The 20,481-nt window shown below is 37.7% G+C and overlaps 1 protein-coding gene across 3 annotated transcripts in view; it reads right to left on the reverse strand.

Moving 5' to 3' along the window:
• Positions 1-3,958: 3,958 nt before the first annotated feature.
• USP9X (ubiquitin specific peptidase 9 X-linked) overlaps positions 3,959-20,481 on the reverse strand; it is a 115,196-nt gene continuing 98,673 nt past the window's right edge. For all 3 annotated transcript variants that reach the window (XM_079122802.1, XM_079122800.1, XM_079122801.1), the window contains exons 35-45: positions 19,256-20,009; positions 18,710-18,833; positions 17,769-17,994; positions 16,875-17,004; positions 12,801-12,986; positions 12,161-12,381; positions 11,987-12,075; positions 10,791-10,947; positions 10,462-10,674; positions 9,752-9,847; positions 3,959-8,159 (exon numbers count right to left, since the gene is read on the reverse strand). In XM_079122802.1, the coding sequence (XP_078978928.1) occupies positions 8,022-8,159; positions 9,752-9,847; positions 10,462-10,674; positions 10,791-10,947; positions 11,987-12,075; positions 12,161-12,381; positions 12,801-12,986; positions 16,875-17,004; positions 17,769-17,994; positions 18,710-18,833; positions 19,256-20,009 (2,334 nt within the window). In that variant the 3' untranslated portion in view covers positions 3,959-8,021. The remainder of the gene's footprint in view (positions 8,160-9,751; positions 9,848-10,461; positions 10,675-10,790; positions 10,948-11,986; positions 12,076-12,160; positions 12,382-12,800; positions 12,987-16,874; positions 17,005-17,768; positions 17,995-18,709; positions 18,834-19,255; positions 20,010-20,481) is intronic.

Consider the following 20,481-nt stretch of genomic DNA (forward strand, 5'->3'; position numbering starts at 1 on the left):
AAAGGCCAGTTTTTAAAAAAAAATTTTTTTTAGTTGTAGCTTGACACGATACCTTTATTTTGTTCATTTAGGTTTTTTTTTTTTTTTTTTTAAAGTGGTGCTGGAGATCGAACCCAGTGCCTCCCACGTGCTAGGTAAGTGCTCTACCACTGAGCCACAATCCCAGCCCAAAAGGCCAGTTTTAACAACTGTTTTAAAACCAACCTAGTGCCAAACTTCAGTATTACTAGATTTAGATATGACATCATGCACGTGTTCTTTTGTTCTTGCCTTATATTTTCAGTTTCTTTCTTTCTTTTTTTTTTTTTTGCTACCAGATTGAACCCAGGGATGCCTAACCACTGAGCCACATCCCCAGCCCTTTTTCTTTTTTTTGTCGGGCGGGAGGAGGTACCAGGGATTGAACTCTGGGGCACTAGGTGACTGAGCCCCATTCCCAGTCCTATTTTGTATCTTATGCCTCTGGTTTTGTAATGACCATCTCTCTTCACACTTTTGGGTAGCAGCATGTTAATTAAAAGTTTATGGGCTGGGGATATAGCTCAGTTGGTAGAGTGCTTGCCTCGGAAGCACAAGGCCTTGGGTTCTGATCCCCAGCAGCGCACGTGCACACACACACACACACCCCTTAAATGCGGATCGTATATTGATAAAATTATTCCTGTTCAAAAACACCCCAAACCCTGTTGCTCTTGGTTACCCAAGTAATCAGTTTTTCTAGAGACAAACACAGCGTGAGAGGTACATCCTGTACCCACTTCTATCACACCGGGTAAGATTCTTCTTCTACATTCTTCTCCAGCCTGCACTCCTTCGGAAACGGTGTGCTTATTTTCCCCTACGAGGATGGAGTATTGGCTAACATCACTACAAGCAGCCTAATGCCGTGTTGGTAATTACTAAATATCCAGTTTACTGAGCACATAGATTAAGTTTGGCGGCCATTAGAAAGGCTAACCTGTTTGTACTGGTTCTTTTTAGTACATTCATGGTTTTAGTCTTTGACTAATACTTCCTAAATAAGTGTTGCTTAACATTACCTCTTGGGAATCTGCATAAGGCCCTGGAAGGATTCAGCATAAATGCTCAAGAAAACATTCTGAGAGTAGACTATGAATTACTAATACTACTGATTAATATTTTCAATAGAGGCTACATATTCATCAAATGTAAGTAGTTGCTATGTATGTTTCTCATTGTTTAAGCACAGCCTGAAAAACTTGTTTCTCTAATTACCCAATAGAACATACTAATTTATACATCAAGAAATTTGTCAGAGACAATCCTAAACCTTTAGACACCTTAGGAAGACGATTGTGATGGGCTCTCTCTTTCAACACCCTACGTGCCCTGAATTTTGACCTACTTCCTTGGCACCCTGATTCCAGAAGTCTCCTCTTCCTAACAGCCATGGTGAAGGCAGTAATATTGAGTGGGCAAGAAGGGAAGGTGATTCTGAACCTTCCTTAAACAAATTCCTCCTCTCTGGGTCCACCTGAAATATTGCAGTTAAGATTTAAGACGCAGCCAGGCCTGGTGCAGTGGCGCATGCCTGTAATCCCAGGGACTCAGGCAGCTGAGGCAGGAGGATGGCAATTCTGAGGGGTCAGCCTCAGCAATTTAGCAAGATCCTGCCTCCAAATTAAAGTATAAAGGGCTGGGGATGTAGCTCAGTAGTAAAGTACCCCTGGGTTCAACACCCCCCCGGCAGTACTGCAAAAAGAAAGACCCAATCAAAATTATCCTTACTTCTGAACTCCAAAGGAATACCTGTTGTTCTAATGGTGAGGAAGAAACGGACGAGAACATGACCAAATGGCAAGCAATTTAAAATGACTTGAGAGGCTTAACTGTTAATATATATACATACATGCATACATACATATATATATGGAATATATATATATTCCTCGTGCAACAGTATCATTTCAGGACTCCATGAAAAACTTCCATTTCCAAGGCCCCATTTTGGTGAGGGATAGCAGTGTAAGGCCAAACTTATTTTTGTGTGCTGGAATTGAACCCTAAATTTCCCAGGCTGGCCTTGACCTTGCAAATCTGCCTCAGCTTCAATCACTGGGATTACACACACTACGGGGCGCATCACCATGCCCAGGAATGGTCTTGGGAGTCCAGGGCAGCTGATCAGTAATTAGAAGCAAAAAATCCTGGCAGATGAGAACACAAAACTATCTCTAAAGAATGGCCAGCAGCTCAGGGGGCTGAGGCAGGAGGATCACAAGTTCAAGACCAACTTTGGCAACTTAGCAAGAACCTCAAGATCCTCAGCAGCTTAGGGAAACCCTGCTTCAAAAAAAAAAAAAAAAAAAAAAAAAAGGATGGCTATAGAGGATAAAGGGTACTTCATTCCTTCAAAGTTCTTGAAAGTTTGGCCCCATCAAGGCTCTTCCTTCAAAAATTTGTAAACTGGCCAGCTTTGATAGCAACTATACAAAAATAGCATTTCTAAATTTTGCTAATAGAAAATAAGCAATGTAAATTTTACAAAATATATTTCTAAATGTTAGAAGGGGACTGTCATGATATGATTATTGGATGGATTTCTCACATTTTGACACCTCTCAGTGAATTCTCTTAATGGCGCACCTCACAATAGATGGCATCTTTGATTTGGTAAAACTCAAAACATTCTCTAGTGTTAATGGGGGAGAATGCGAACCTGTGGTACCCAAGATGACAGTTAAAACCTTTTTCTTTTTGTACTGGGAATTGAACCCAGGGGCACTCAACCGCTGAGCCACATCCCCGGCCTTTTTTTTTTTTTGACATAGGGTCTCACCAAGTAGCTGAGGCTGGCCTTGAACTTGCCAGGGCACCTGCCTTGGCCTCCCAAGTCACCAGGATTACAGGAATGCACCATGGCATATGGCAAAATAAGTAACCTTTTGGCGGGGGGAGGGTCTGAAAATTTCTGGGATGGCTGTGTGGCGCAGTGGTAGTTTGTCTAGCATGTATCAGACCCTGGGTTCTTCCCCAGCACTGGAAAAAATGCTTAAGGTGAATCATAGGCCCACTGAGAATACTGTAGAAAATTCTTCTCCGGCTATGTATATAAAATACATGTGAAATGGAAGTGAATTTCATATTCAAATTTGGGTCCTATTCCCAAGACACTTCATATCGACGCAAGGGGAAGGGGAAACCCCAAATCTGAAACTTTTGGTCCCCAAGCATTTGATTAGGGACACTCAACCCATCTTAAAACGTTCTAATCCAACTAGAGGGAGTTTACCAAACAGCAGAAAAATATTTTTGATTTTGTTTTCGCTTTGTACTGGGGATTGAAGCCTGGAATTCTTCACCACTGAGCTACATCTCCAGTTCTTTTTTAGAGACAGGGTCTAAGTTGCTGAGGCTGGCCTCAAATTTTTTAATCCACCTGTTTAGCCTCCCAAGTCACTGGGATTGCAGGTGTGCACCATCGTGCCTGTCTTGTTGAAAAAGTATCAATAAAATTAAATTTGATGAAAATTTGGGATATTTGAGCAGCAGTTGTGGAAGTAAACCAGCTTTAGGGAAACACCAACAGATTTCTGGAGAAGTCCTAGTTCCTTGAAACAGGACAAGTTACCTTTTAGATACTAAGAACAGATGGCATGTTGAGAAGTAAGTTTCCCTCTTACAACTCGCCTCAAAACATGTGACCTGGCTTTTATTTCAGACCTGAAAGAACTCGGAAACACCAAACTATTAAATCTTGGCTTTAGAACTAGGAGGGGCTACGTCAGCAATTAGATCACAACTCAATTTCAGAACTGCTTAGGTATGAACACACTTTGGATCGACCAAAGGACGGCAGGGTTCCTTTAATAAAAAAAATCCCCTTCAGGGCTGGGGTGTTGAGGTCCTGGGTCTGATCCCTAGACTTGTGGGGTGGAAGGCGGAGGAATTCCCTTCTGAACTTAGTAAGTTTTAATAAATAAAAGGAAAACCCAAATTTAATTTATAAAGTTTTATTTTTGTATATGTGCTAAATCTTAGGAACTGTGGACAATCTTTATGTCAGTCTGTTGGTTTGTAAAAGGCTAGGAAGTGTGAGTTGGGTGGTGAAATTTCCTTTTGGGAATCTGAATTTCAAAATAAAAATTTGCACTCACTTGTGACTTTAAAATGTGGTGCACCTCTCCCCACCTTTTCTTACACCTATGAATTTGGAAGAAAAGTGCTACATTTCTGCAAGCATGAAATAAACTGTTATAAATACAATCGGCAGTTAAGTTCTTAATACATTTAGCACTTCTTGTAGTATTCATCACACCCAAAACCTTATTTTCCAATACGAAACACGTAGGTGTAGGACCAATTCTGGTTGAGCCCTACTATGAAACCAGTACTGTTCTTTTTCTTGGTAACAAAAGCTGGGGCGAGTGGGTGTTGTCTTCCTGTATCGGCAGCATGTATATAGTACCTTTAAACTGGAGGCCGAAACTGGGCACTTAAAATGAAAAGGCAAATTTCTTATCCAGTTATAATTCTAAATAAGGCAGGATATAGCCACCAAATTAACCACAAAATTCGGCAAAGTAAAACAGTTCATGGGAGAACATAAGCTGCAAAAATACTAATAAAAAACTGAAAACTATTCTGAATTCATCTGAATTATCACAGACTGTGGTTTTCATTTACAAACAATTCAAATAAAAAAGGCTCATCTCCTGAACCACTGAGAGGATTAAAGACTTATTCACTAATAAAAGTTAATCATGAAAAAAATAGAAAACATTTTAATAATTCTAAGTTTGTATACATCATAGCTAAAAGACGCAAGGCTGGGAAATTAGGACCGAGAGAAATTCAACAAAAAGAAAAGTCCCCAAATATGATTATGTTACTTCTGCCTCTACCATGTTGAACATGAAAATTTTGGTTGGTGGAGGGCTTAAAAACAGCAGCAATACGGTTCTTACCAAGTTGTACACCGAAATACTTAGATCCAGCAGGGCAAAGCCCAGTTCACACAGTTTTACAACTAAAGTATCTTCAGTCTTTACGTTAACAGATTCTACTGTCTTCTATATGAGTAATCATGCCATTTAGAATTCCAGGAGTATTTCTTTCGAAGGAAGACTAGTGATTCTGCAAGAAACATTTAAAGTAGGAAGTATATATGGCTCAAAAAAATCAGCTGAGGGAGAATTAAATTACCTTTAGGCACTTTGAAAACTTGAAATTAAAAATGTGCCATGTATGTATGTTCAGAGAAAGACCTCGAGAATCACCACTATGGTCGCTCTTACAATAACATGCATCTTAAAATTCCCGGTTATACACTAATACTTAAGAGTTAAATACAGAAAATAATTTGCACAAACAAAAATAACTGTTCATTCTCCCTCACTCCTGGTCACAATACAGGCCATTCTTCCTCAGAGAGAGGGGAAAATGACTCGCGAGCCCTCACCTGGCACTACGGGGGGCTTGGAAATTCAAAGCAAAGTTGGGATCTCCCTCCAAAGAGAAAAATTCACAGCCTTTTTAAGTGTCAAGTTTTTTCTTACCTAGGAAGTCGTTACGTTTTAAATAAGTACATTACATACTTTTGTTAAGGACCAGGAAATTTTAAAATCACCTCTCAGTTGGTGAGATGGTGTAATTAACAATAGGAACTTGTCCAAATAAAGGTAACCTACTTTGCTAGTTGAGAAAGCTTGTTACTAACTTTTAAGTTAAAACTACCAACTGGAATCGCAAACACTGTACAACCCTTGCTCAAACAAATTTGGGCTGGGGATGTAGCTCAAAGGTAGAGCATTTGCCTAATATGCTGGAGGCCCTGGGTTCCATCCCCAGCTCTGCAAAACACCAAAGAAAAAACACAAACTGAAATTCAGATGTAACATACTTAAAGTAAAAACAGACTATCTGCTGTCAAAATTTCCTACTAATACAGAAAACCTAGATGCACAGATTTACTAGAGTAGTGCAAATAAGATGCCAAAAGCTTTATCTTAAATACCTGTCCCTTTTAATTACAAAATAATGCAATGCTCTTTTGTTTCTGCTTTGTTCAGCTCCAACTACTGCCTTTTGACAAAACATTTTCCCATTAACCGAATTGTAAAAAATACAACCTAGCTTGTGCTCATTAAATATACATATAAAAAACATACAAAAAGTACAAGATTGATTGTTAGGAAACTTTTACAGTGTCAACATTGTTTTTTCTAAGTATGTAATTTTGGGGTATTGGGGACTGAACCTGGGAGCACTCTACCACTGAGCTGCATCCCCGGCCCTTTTTATTTTTTAATTTGGAGACAGTCTCGCTAAATTTTCCAGGCTGGCCTTGAGCTTGCGATTCTCTTGCCTCAGCCTCCCAAGTCGCTGGGATTACAGGCGCACGCCACTGCTCCCGGCTCTTAAATTTTTAGTAAAGGGCCAAAGGTCAAATATTTCTGTGCACAAAAACGTTAACTGAAATCCTGAATTAAGTGCCATGCCTATGCATGCTATGCACAGAATTTTAATATGCAGTCCTTAAAAAAAAAAAAAAAAAAAAAAAAAAAGGACAAAAAAAAAAAAAAAACAAAACCCCAAAACACACCACAGGACAAAAAGTTCTTCTTAAATCAAATTCTATTTGTGAATTCAGCAAAATAATTTCTATAAAACAAAACAGCAAAATATTTAAATAGAATAGGGTGGACTGTATCTGTTTGCAGGGGTATTTGGTTTTTAGACAGGTTCCAAAAAAAATTACACACATTCAAGTCACCAATCCTCTTTTAAATACAGTATTAACTGATGAGTTCCTTATCTTTAATCAAATGTTTATTCTGAAATTGTGATACTTCAATTATATTAACTAACCAGTAGTTTCTTTTTAAATTAGACCCTGCTTTGAAGGTTACTAGTTTTGGAATAATGGAAAATGAGCTAGGACAATTCTTGCTTTCAAGTAAAATTGTGACTGAGCAAAAAAATCAGCCAGACATCTTGGTGCAGAGGTACTCCAAGTACTGTGGGATTCTGACGACTTCCACATCACTGGGATCCAGCAGAAGGAAGGTTTTAGAAGATTCACCTAATAATCTACCAAAGAAACAAAACAAGCACACCAAATACAGTCTTCTATTACACTCCAGCATCCTGGCATAGCAAATTTTTGCATATTTAAAAAAAAAAAACTTTTAAAATTCCCATTACGGATACGTAAGTTTTCTTTACCCACCCAGAGACTGAACATATGTGCAACTGAAAACTGCCTGTCACATGTCTCCCCCTCGCTTTATTTCATATTCTAGGTGTAAGAAGGAAAAGCTCTGAGCAACACAGCTGTCACCTTGGACAACTGCAGTCATTATGGTAAATTTTTCCTCATTGGCTACACTAACGTGGTGTGAAGCCATGCTAAATGTTACAGCATAACTATAGCTTCAAAGTGATTAACCTAATATCAGAATAAAAAGGCAATGAAAAAGATCTAGAAACAATGTTACATCACCAATTTTCCACATCAACCAAATAATTTAAAGGTTACCAGCCTTACACTGCTCATAGTTAAAATTGACTTCAGTGGCAAAGAATTAACATGAAACTATTGGTGTGGCTGACATGAATGGGCTGTTTTGTTGCTGTTGGTTTATTTTTTTGTTTTTGTAAAGGAGTTGATCCAACTGCCATGAGGCAAGCAACACTGGTTGCAGAGTGCAGTGGGTATAACAAGAAAATTAACTTTTGTAATTTTTGTAGATCTGTGAGTCTCATCAAGAAAAAAGTTTCTTGCTTAAGAATTAACAGTCAAACATTAATATACTATATACACCTTTGCCATTTACACATTAGCATCAGGCCATTTATTACAAAACACTATACACTTTCCACTGCAGGCGGGTTATATATTGACAGCAAATTTCTGCAGATAAGACAGTGAATAAACTCTCCACTCCATGTTGATTAGGAATAGTTTTCTAGTTTTAAATATTAGCCAGACACAGAAAAAGGTTGGACTGTAAGGCCTGGGTGCACAGTCTTGATGGAACCAGTTAATTATGTGCATTTCACTGATCCTTGGTCTGAGGTGGGGATACTTCTTCACTGCCTTCATAATTTTCTTGTGCTCGTTGGCCAGTTCTCTGAGGGTTGTTCATGTGGTGTGCTGCTGGGCCTGTATATGGCTGTCCATGCACATGGTTATTCTGGGAGAGGAGACGAGATCTGCATGTTAAAATTTTTCCATTTTAAAATCACAAGCTGCAGTTTGTGAAAACGTAAACATTTCTTTCATTTTTGAGACTTAGCCTTTAAATACACTTAAGACTAATAATGAAAAAATTAACCTGTTTGAAAAAGTTATGTAAGAACAAACCCTAAGGCCCCAAATAAGAGTGATGATTGCATAGCTCTGTATAAATCTTTGGCCGAAGCTATTTTCATTTGTTTTGTTTCGTTTCTGGGCAGTATTGGGGACTGAACCCAGGGATCTCTGAGCTACATCCTCAGGATCCTCAGCCTACCCCCCTTTTAAAGACAGTCTAAGCTGCCCAAGCTGGTCTTAAACTTGAGATCCTACTGCCTCAGTCTCCCCAGATGCTGGGATTATAGGCATGTGCCACTACACCCAGCCCAAAGTGATTTTTAGATGCAAAAGTCTGACTAATAAGGGATTAGCCTATTATTGTTCTTGACTAAAATCTTCATGAAGAATGATTTGAGTTAGAATACAAAACATGGAATTCTAACTTTTCCACATGATAACTGACCGACCATGGTATGAGGATGGCAGGAGCAACAAACAGAACACAAAACAATGTTAGTGAAAACAAAACAATGTTGAAGAAGACAACAAAGCAACCAGGCGTGATTAACATGAGCTTTCCTCAGGGTTGAGCAAGGTAATTTTTTCTCCTGTGGATTTGGTTCCTTAATCTTTTGAAATGCCTGAACCCTAGAAGGCACTCATTTTCTTGCATATCCCCACCAGCTAAGCCAAGATTTTAAGGTTTTACTTTCTATCATTTGTGTTATGAAAATAAATGTGTTGAATATGTACTTCTTAACTATTCAGTAGGCTTCTATTTACATCTTGAAACCTAAGAAAGAATGACTTAAGTGTTTCTCAAACCGGTTTTCAGAACAGCAGCGGGGAACATGTTAGAACAGCACACCGTGGGTGGGAGACCTATGGCACCCGATGCTCTGGGGCGGGTCTCCCACCCTGTGCTCTAACAAGCCCTCCAGGAGGCTCTGATACCTGTTCACGTTTGAATACCACTGCCACCTTAAAACAGATACAGTGACAATTGGGTTTAGAGAAGTTCTCATTTACAATGTTTCTTTACTTAATTTTTTTGTTATTGATTTTATAGTCCATCACCCATGGAAAACTATCAAATCCTTAATTTTTTTCTCAATAATTTATACTCTCACTGAAATCTAGGGCTCAATAACCAAGGACTTCTTACTTCATCATAATACCTTAATGTCCTCAGAAGCCCATCTGCAGACTAAGCCCAACAGGAAATATCAGCATAATCCTTTGCACTAAGCATTTTATGTTGATGTGAATTATTACACAGATTTACCAATATCAGAAGGGCACCTACTTGATGAGGAAACCATCACAGGGCCAAGTTGAAATGTGCACCATGACCCCACTCTACCCATTCCTCTTCTGATGGTTAGTCTAGAGAATTCCTCCATGACTTCACAATCGTCATAAAAATTTAGCCATTCTTTAAGCCTAAGAATTGGTTCTAGGGACTAAACCCCAAATCTGATTCCGGTTTACCTGTTGATACTGAGATCCAGGTGAATGGGGGTATAATGGAGCATCTTCAGGTGGAGGTGACTCATGCTCATCTGGGGCATCTTGGTCATCTGGCTCCTAATTTTAAATATTTAAAAAAAAAAAAAAAATTACAGAGGCACATTTAAGCTCATTTTTAATTTTTACTGTTTGAACTAAAATTTATTCCTTTGTTTTTGTGGTATTGGGGATTGAACCCAGGAGCACTCTAGCACTGAGCCACATCACCAGTCCTTTTTATTTTGAGAAAGTGTCTTGCTAAATTGCCAAGGCTGGCCTCAAACTTGCAACAACCTGTCTCAACCTCCTGAATAGCTAGGATTACAGGTGTGCATCACCATGCCCAGAGTATTTTAATTTTTTGTTTTGTTTTGCAGTGTTAAGGATCAAACCACCCAGGGCTTTGTGCATATTAGGTAAGCACTCTATCACTGAGCTACATACATCCCCAGGCCTGAAATAAATTTTTAAAACCTACAAAACTGACTCATTAACAACTTCTTTTACTGCAGATAGGAACAAAGGAACTAGAATTAACACAATATAAAGTTAACAGTAACTCAAAACAAAAACTTCAGCATAACTTTTTTTCTTTAAACACTATTGCTAATACATAAACACTGGCCTATAAAGTAAAGAATTACTTTGCTTTCTTCCATTTCTATCTGCTGCACACTGGTGGCTTTTTTTACCTCCTCTGGACAGAGTTCACAAGCTTTTGCAAGTGTCATCCTAGCGCTATGTGATCTCTCCAAGAAATAGCCATTGGACGTTTCATTGCTTTGTACTGGGGGAGACCAATTGTTGTAAGTGTACTGAGGATTGCCAGTGTATGGTCTTCTTTCAAGTTCATCTCCAAGCCATTCCACTGCCCAGGTCCACTTTCTTTTCAGGTCTCCATTACCCTTCAAAAGAAAATAAAACCACATATGTAAGAGTCCCACTTGGGACACTTTAAAATCAACTTAAAAACAGAATCCTTAATTCTGATTCAGATTTCCACAAAAGAAAAAACCTTTACCTGCAGGATTTGATAAGCAACGGGACAATTGCTAAAGAGAGCTACCATACATTTTATACACTGGTATGCTCTTTTTTGATAGTGATTCTTAGAGCGCTGGATTGTGTCAAACAGTCCATCTCGGTCATCTGGAATTCCCTTAAGGGCATTATGAATTCTGAAAGAGAAGCAGATAAAAGATTAAAAACTTCTAAAAGCTAATGTAGCAGCTTATATTTATTACCTATATGCTACTCATCTGATGTCTGATCTAGTCATTTAATCTAATACTATACGTATTATTATTACACCCCTGAAGAGATGAGGAAAGGTGTTAAATAATTTGTTCCAGCTAGCCGCGAACTTGTGATTCTCCTGCCTCAGCCTACCAAATAGCTGGGATTACAGGCATGTGCCACCATGCCGAGCTTGTAAGTTCAATGTTAGTCAACAATATATATTAAATAAGGTGGCTTTAAACACAAACACACAGAAAAACAATGTTGAATACTGATAGGTGGATAAAATGTAAACAGAGGTTCAAAGAAACTTAACTATTTCCTGGCAGGAGCAACAGTTTACTATTTACTACCTCAGTGCTTGCAATGACTTTATAGACTAAGTACTTACCTAAGGACTACTTTTAGGTAACCAAATATTATTTCATGCAACTAATCCCAAAACTAATGCAAACTAATCCTAAAAAATTTCAAGGGAATCATCAATGAAATATTTACCAAATGCCTATGCTAGAGGGAGGAGGAAAGTATAGGGGAGTGATACTGGCCAAGTTATACTGTTATATTATGTGCATGTATGAATACGTAATAATAAATCTCATCAGTATATATGACTATAGTAAAAATTCAATTAAAAGAAATGAAGTTATTTCTTTCTTTTAATATACTTCTTGAAGTATATTAAGTATGTAACTTGGGCAAACGAAAAAAAAAAAAAATGAAAATGTCATGCTGGGCAAGCACTCTATCAGGGAACTGCACCCCCAGCCCTTTTTAAAAATGAAGTAGGGTCTCGCTAAATTGCCCTCAGCCTCAGCCTCCCAAGTAGCTGGGATCATAGGTGTGTGCCAATGCAGCTGGTTGTTCTCACTTTAAGACGAAATATTCACTAGGACTCTAAAGTGGTGACTGTCAATTTCAATTACATCTAACACCTGGGCAAGTATAAATAGTCCAGTAATGAAAACAAGTATTCACCTGTGAGTCTGCCAGGAGTCCTCGATCAGTAAGATTTGCAGAAGCAGATCCAAATAGGGCCGAAGTTCATAGGTGTAGGAATATGCAACCTAAAAACAGGTGGGACAGAGTGAATAACTTAAAGGAGTAACAAATCAAATCATAGAGATTTATCAATGTTTATGTTCCTTTAACCTGCCAGAGAAGTTCACTGAGGACAGTAGATGAGAATTGAGGATTCTCCCAGCAGCAAAAACGAAGCAATTTGACAGTTTCCTCTGAGTTACTGCAGTCTTCAATTATTTTCTTCACATAACTTGTTCTCACAAATAAAATGTCTGCCACATTCTGCTGAATTGGCATTATAGGTTGTGATAAATTGGGATCACCAAATGGATTAGGAAGAGGAGGATTACCTAGAATGCAGATTTGGCAATGAACAATAAACTTTTCCATAATAACAATACACTGATTTCACCACAGAAAGTAGCCTGTGAATTTATTTTTGAAAAGTAACTTTGTAAATCATGTTTCCTAAGCACAATGAAGTAATATGATGTTACCATGATCAGATATCCCAAAATGATATAATGTAAAAAGTTAATTCTTAAAGTATTTCATAAACAAGGTGTCAACTTCAGTAGCAAGCAGACAGAAGTCCCCATTAAACCTGTGAAAAAGGTATAGGACTCAAAATATTGTAAAATATTTCCAAGTATGGACCTTCCTTCAGATTTTTTGTATCTAAACATCTTCAGAATTAACATTTGATCAAGTGCTATATAGCCCAGCAGTACTTAAAAATTTTGGGGAAGAACGAGGCTTTCTACTTTACCATTTATTGAAGACTGCATTCTTGATGAGACATTGCAACAGCGGATCAGCTGTGACACTACTGAGTATAATTTGCCTAATTCAGCATACTGATATTTGATTGGAGGACCTGGACCTTCATCTAAAGACACAAGCATAAAGGTAGCAGGTACACTTAGTTTGAGCAGCTGTGTCTTCTCTGCCACACCTACAGTGAAAGAGATGGTAGAAGAAGGAAGAGAGGAAGAAAAACATTAGGATAATAAAGGTTTTGTGAATAAAAAGAGATAGTATTCAAAATATGAGCCAGGAGGATGGCTAGTTCAAAGCCAGTTTCAGCAATGGTGAGGAGCTAAGCTACTCACTGAAACCCTGTCTGTAAGTAAAATACAAAACAGGGCTGGGGATGTGGCTTAGTGGTTGAGTTCCCCTGAGTTCAATTCCCAGTACTCACCCCTCCCCCCAAAAAATCTATCATTCTTATGATCAGAAGAATGTCACATTTGCTTAGCAATCAGAGACTTAAATCAGGATAGAAATTTTACAAATTAGGTATAATCAGACTTAAATATTAAAATTAATAAACAGTGACCATGACTATAACCTTCTGGTCATACTGGACCATGCCAAAGATGAACTTTCTAGAGCCTGGAAAGCCCCCAAAGGATTGACCAAGATGGCAACCTTAATCTTAAGGATGATGAAAACAGTAACTAGTAAATGGAGAAATAAGAACTTTCTATAAATTGCCTCTTCTCTTTCCTCTATAAACTTCCTGAAAAAGATGCTTACATTCGGTCTACTTTCTCATTTTCTCACTCCTTAAAACTCATACCAATTTGGTTTCTATTCCCCTTCATGAGGTAAAGCTACACAGCAGTTTAAACCATAACCACTTCCTTCTTGGATTCTTCACTCCCTCTTCTTCCTGCTCTGGCCCCTGCCCCCATCATTTTTTGTGCAGTACTGGTTACTAAACCCAGGGGTGCTCTATGAGTAAGGTACATCACTGGATCTTTTTAAATTTTTTTTTTTAGTACCAGGGACTGAACCCAGGGACGCTTAACCACTGAGTCACATTCCCAGCCCTTTTTATTTTGAGACAGGGTCTCGTCAAGTTTCTTAGGGCCTTGCTAAATTGCTGAGGTTGGCTCTGAACTTGCGATCCTCCTGCCTCAGCTTCCTGAGCCACTCTGCCCGGCATCCCTGGCTTTTTTTTTTTTTTTAATTGATTTCGAGACAGAGTCTCCCGAAGTTGCTTAGGCTGGCTTTAAACTTGCAATCTTTCTGTCTCAGCCTCCCTAGTGCTGGGATTACGAGCATGTGCCAGGGTCCAGCTCTTCCCGTATCTTTTAAAAATCAACATTCCTCAGTTTCCAGGTCAAGCTAACTTCTTGCCTGGATGACCAAGCCCATTCTAAAGGCTTCAAGTTGCAGCTGTTTTCATTCAGATGATTCCAAAATTTTTGCAGAGGACTATTTTCTTGTTCTACTGGTATTTCAATATGGGTGTCCCATAGGCGCAAACTCAATCTGCCTAAACCGAACTCATCATCCTTTTCCCCACAAGTCTTTCCTCTGGAGTTTCCCCAACTCAGTGGCACCATTATCTTCTCGGTTGGTCAAACTGGAATCCTGGGCATCATTCTTAACACCTATTCCATGCTCCTTCCCCTGAATATCCAATCACCAAATGCCACAGATTCTCCTTACAAAAAGCACTAGAATTTGTCTACTTGTATCCCTCTCAAGGCCAGTTCTCCAGTATAGGTCAGAATGATCTTTTGCCTATAGTTCATTTTAACCACTCTAGTCCTACTCCATTGTAGATTTTCTAGAAGGTATGGCTGTTGAGAGTCCCACAACGGCTCATCGATGCCTCAGAATATAAGCAGACCTCTCTCTCTCACAAGGCTTGCCAGAATACCATGAGCAGGGACTCTTGTTCACCACTCCTGCCATTAACTATGTCAGTTCTAATTAGACTGGATAACCGTCACTGGACAACAAGCAACACTAAATTAATTCCACGTGTTTGCATCTGCTGTTCACTCTACATGGAAAACTCAACCAATTCCCACATCAACTTCCCTATTAAATCTTCTATACTCCTCAAATCTGACTGGGTACCACAAAGACATACATCCATAGCACTTTATATTTTCCCTATCATAACCATGAACATATTTAACTTAATGGCAAATACCTTTTAATTTACTTCTATATCCCATTAAGAAAGTAGACTGTTTTAACACAATAAATACAGGTCTATCACCCTTATCTGAAATCCTGAGAAAAGAAAAGCTCTTACTATAATCGAAATTCTTTCATAAAGTTGGTATAAAAAATGTGTTTAATAGGAAAACCTAGCCTAAACTGAAAAAAGGCTATTTGCAGTCTTCCTTTCTCTCCTCTTTAGGTTGTAATAAACATACTCACCTCTCATTTACATTTTACTATAGGAATATTAATGTGTTTAGTTATAAGGAGCTGTTTAGACTCGGCTACATTACATAACATATGGTGTGTGCACTCCCTTACCTTTCTTAAACCCAAACAATTTTGAATCCCGTAAGCCTATCTGTTCTTAAGGTCTACAGACCTGTACTTGCCTTTAGTAGGGAAATTTTACTAGTGACCAGTGATACAGGGGAGTTGAACAGAATAATATTTTTGTGAATGCCTAAATTTGACATTTTCTAAGTTTGAAATACAGATTCTTAATGTTTGTGTAATAAACATCCTCTTTTTTCTCAACTACAAATACCCAAATGTCTCTGGTATGGCAAGGTTAGGGAAAAGTTGACCAACTACAGGGACAAATAGAAAGTAAAATGTTCCCGATGTTAAAAGTGCCATGTATCAGTCAGCAAGCTCACACAGAAAACAACAGAAATAACAGGGATGCTTGTGTACAGAACTTAATTTTGGATAGATCAGTTCCTAAGCTGGCCAAATACATGCTATCATCACTATGATTTTAACTGGAATGTCTCAAAAATCATTTTGAGATCAATACACCATCACCCCATCAGCAATTTTCATAATTCCAATCATAAGAAATTCACCTCCCCCAGGCCAATAAAACAAAACACTAAAATAACAATGAAAATATATTTTATAATATTCCTCACCACCTATTCATTCAGCAAACATTTACCAAGGGCTACTATACAATCTATGGGGAAGCAACACAAAAATTTGGTTACTATTAAAATACAATAGAAAAAGTAAAACCAATTATAGCATAAATTTTTGGGTAAGTTTCAGTAAATCAACGAAGAGAAATGATCTAGTGATGTCAGAGCAGGCTACTTTGAAAAGGAGAGCTGTCATATAGTGGTGATGTTGTAACTTAAGCAAATTCCTAAGTTTTTCTTGTGGTGCTGGGAGTAGAACCCTGGGCCTCAACATAATCCAGGCAAGCACTCTACCACCGAGCTACATCTAGTCCCTTAAGTGGGGCAAGAGGGGGATTTTACATTTATACGAAATAAATACAAACTATTAAAAAAATCCAGGGGTCACTTTACCGAGTTACATCCCCAATCATTTAAAAAAAAAAAAAAAATTTAAATTTTGAGACAGGGTCTCACTATGTAGCTGAAGCTAGCCTCAAACTTGTGATCTTCCTGAGTGCCTTAGCCTCCAAAATTGCTGGGAGTACAAGTGTGCATCACCACATCCAGCTAAGTGAATATTTATACTATCCCTCATTTTAATTTCATTTTCTTCAAGAAAAATTTATATGCAGACCTCTACTCAAAACTTAGGAAGTATTATCACAACCATCTGGGACCTTTATAAAATAGAGATTCCTCGAATTAACTCTGGGAATTCTAATTCAATCAGTGTGAGACGTGGCCTAGAAATGAGTATGTTCGAGAATCAGCCATATCTGGCACCACTGTTTTAGAAGACAAAATATGATTATGACACAGATGCTCACCTGTGTCTAATGCAGAGCTGTGAGGCATGAATTACTATAAAGTATAAGGTTTCTTGTGTAAATTTTCTACATTAAACTAGGTTATATTTCATCAATTGACCTAAATGACATATAGATTAAACAGATTATGAAAACCTAAATTCTTACCTAAATTGGCATACATTACAAACAAGTTGAAATACTGCTGTAAATGACGTCCATGCTCTGAAACTTCCCTTCTCAAGAGATTTAGGACTGCTCTTAGTAAGTGATCGCTCAAGCTTAAGTTGTCATAAGCCTGTGAAAGATAAAATATTAGCTGTTTCTCAGCAATAATGTGCAGGTATTAATTATCTTCCCATAAAAAAAAAGGGTGTATGTTGACACAGGAATAAATTTATGGAAGAACTAATCGCACAAACTACTAAAAAGGGTTGCTGGTTAGGAAAGGGAATGAAGATCTGGGTAGATTTCATTATAAATCCTTCACATTGTTGTAAATTTCAAGTCCATAAATAAATCCTCTAAGATGGAAAAATTTACTTAAGTTTATAAAAAAGCACCTACATGTAACTGAACAGGAAGAGTTTCCTTATTATAATTATCCTGCCTCAGCCTCCTGAGTCACTGGGATTATAGGTGCGAGCCACCACACCCAGCTCCCTTATGTTCTAAAAGGGCAATAATCACTGCTTATTTCTTTCTTTCTTTTTCCTGGTACTGGGGATTGAATTCAGAGGTGCTTTACCTCTGAACCACATCCCCATTCCTTTTTATTTTTCATTTTGAGACAGGGTCTAAGTTCCCTTTACTGCCTCGTCCTCCTCAGTTGGTGGGATTATAGGTGAGTACCACTGCTGCCAGCTCCCAGCCCCTTTTAATTCATTTCTATATAGTAATTTTCATGGAACTCGAGACATCAGATTGTGTGTGTGTGTGTGTGTGTGTATGTATGTGAAGTAAACATACCAAAGAGACAGACATAAACCTGTGACTACAACTTCCAGCAAATGTTATTTTTTGGTAAGTATTTAATCATTAGAAAGCAAACTATACAATTACCTGACTAGAAGGTCCAGGAGATGCAAAAGGTGAAGGACATGGCCCATCTTGCAAGGAAAAATGTGCAATAAAAACTATAAGTTTCGCAAATGCACCCCTCACTTCTGCACTTGGGCATTCCAAAAGGTATTCAGAGAAGCGATTTGAAACATTAAAAAGGACATTATGAGCAAACCAAAAACGTACATTCTTGCTGTGACGAAGGAGAATACACAATGCATCATACCTAAAATAAACAAACAAAATAAATTTATGACTATCACTATGACTTATTTCATATGCAAAAGGGATGGAACTCTATGAACCAAAAGAAAAGAAAAAAAGAGCAAAGACCTTTACTGCTGAAGCAAGAAGCAGCGAACAGTTGCTTCTAATACTAACATTAAAATGACAGGTGAATACTATGACTTGGTCTTTTCTCAGTGACTTAAAAAGTAAAAGCTTGTGTTATACTCCGAAAAAATTCACTATTAAACTCTTAGGTTCCATGACAAATAGCCCCCCGCATTCCTTAACATCTTATTCTTGGATAAGTAAAGTTGTTAAATCAAGATATTATAATGGCCTCCATATTTTCACAATTAGAAAGTTTAAGCCATTTTAATATTTTACCCTTTCAATCTATGGCAGAATTTTACCTAAGGAAGCTAAAACCTACTAATTTCATGATTAAATAGCTTAGACTTTTCAATCTAATTTTTTATACAGGGATGTCAAAGACAGAATACAAGGCTAACGGAAGCAGAAACCAGAATCCAAATGATAAAACTAGCCATATTTAGTCTAAGTATTTTAATATAATCTCATTACTGCTACCAAGAATTTTTTACTCATTTCAAAATTGAAACAAGATCCTCATGGTTTGGAAAAAATAAAACCGTTCTATTACAGAGCCAAACCAAAAGTCAGTATACTAGGAATGAAAAGCCAAAGCAACGTACCAATCACTGGCAGAGCCACGGACTATTTTCTTTGTGTGAAATCCTGTAGTAAAGAGGAACCTAGCAGCAAGTTGAATACTAATCATAGTGATTTCTTCTGCTTCAGGTAACAGGTGATCTTGCCCTATAAATAAAATGTAGATATAAAAAAAAATCAAATTTCTATTTTCAAGTCTCATTTTTCAACAAGTCTGCATTTTGAGAAGTCCTAAATCTGTTAAGCACCCTTCTCACACTACTTAGGAAATAACTATTATTCCTGACTTTAGCAGCTCATGAAAGTATTTTCAAACCAATATATGAGTAAAAAGATCATTAAAACAAACCAAAGTTCCTGTCTCCAAACAGTAAGTTAGTATATTACTCAAAGGTACTAGTCATCTTAAATGTGACTTTAAAATAACCAAACACAAAAACTAAGACCCATTTTAAAATGTTATAGTTTATTGATATTTTATTAACTTAAACATGTCAATGCCTATGAAATCCTCCAAGTAAAGTATGAATTATTCTTTATTACTAAGAAGCCAAACTCTCAACACTTACCTGGAGGAGGGTTTAAGTAAACACCATTACATGTAAGCAGTTTTTTCATAAACTGAAAATACTCCAAACTGTACTGCATTCGGTTATGCATGAATTGTACATTCTGTTTCCGTACACTTCTTTCAATGGCCGATGGCATTATTATCTGATGGGGTCTTGTTGTGATAGCAAGCTCTGATATGTATCTTATCAACTCATCATCTTGGTCTATTGTGTCCATTCGTTCATAAAAAAGTATATAAGCATTCCACCACCTTTTCTGGCGTCTGTATGACATGCGCTTCATCATGTGATCAAACACTTCTCCCATGTATTCTCCACCAAAACACTGATTTTTCATTTCCTCATCATCATCCATTTTACATTCGGTTACATCTCCATCATCAAATTTATACCAGCGATTTCTCTCACCATCTCCACCATTCCTTTGAATGATGTAGGAATAATAATGTCCCCCACTTGCTTGACCACTGTGTACAAGCACACCCACAAGCCTATACTTTGTGCTTCCTGCAGTCTCACTTTCAGACTGCTCATTCTGCTGTATCAGCTGACTCTCTGGGTTTACATTATCTCCTTCCAGCTTAGCAACACCTGCAACTGTGTAAGGTTCCATGTCAAGCTCACGAGGAAATTCGAAATAATCATTGAACTTGATTGCACATTCTCTTTCCCAGTCATAGTCGAATCGTTTTAGTTGGATAGCAAGAACAGGAGGTAATTTTTTAATTAGCAAACGCTTTACAGTATCAACCTAAAAATAAAGAGAAAGTTATCGGCTGCTTTCTTATAATCCACTGAAGAAAAAAAAAAAAAAAAATCCAAGCAAATCTTTAAATATTATCAAACTCCCTTTAGACTTACTTGGATTTTTAAGCATAAAGAAATACATGATAATGAACATAAAGTAATTCTGCCACAATTGACTTAAATGTTAAAATTAATAACATGGAAATGTCCTCTGCCACGTTATAAACTGTAAAAATTAGTCACAATAACATTACTTTTTGCCTGGTTTCTACACTGTTATCTAGCCATTACTACTTGATGTTTACTGTTTTTTCTAATGAAGGTGGTTTGGTGTGAGAAAACCAAAGTAATACTCATTTATTCGTTGGAAAATCAGATGCCAGATAATACTGTAAGTGTTGCACAAACAGTAACATTTAATCCTTACAACCCTCTTAAGCAGGTACCACCGAATCTTAAAGATGAGGATTAGGAGT

This window comes from Sciurus vulgaris (genome assembly GCF_902686455.1).
Source record: "Sciurus vulgaris genome assembly, chromosome: X".
Taxonomy (NCBI): Eukaryota; Metazoa; Chordata; class Mammalia; order Rodentia; family Sciuridae; genus Sciurus; species Sciurus vulgaris.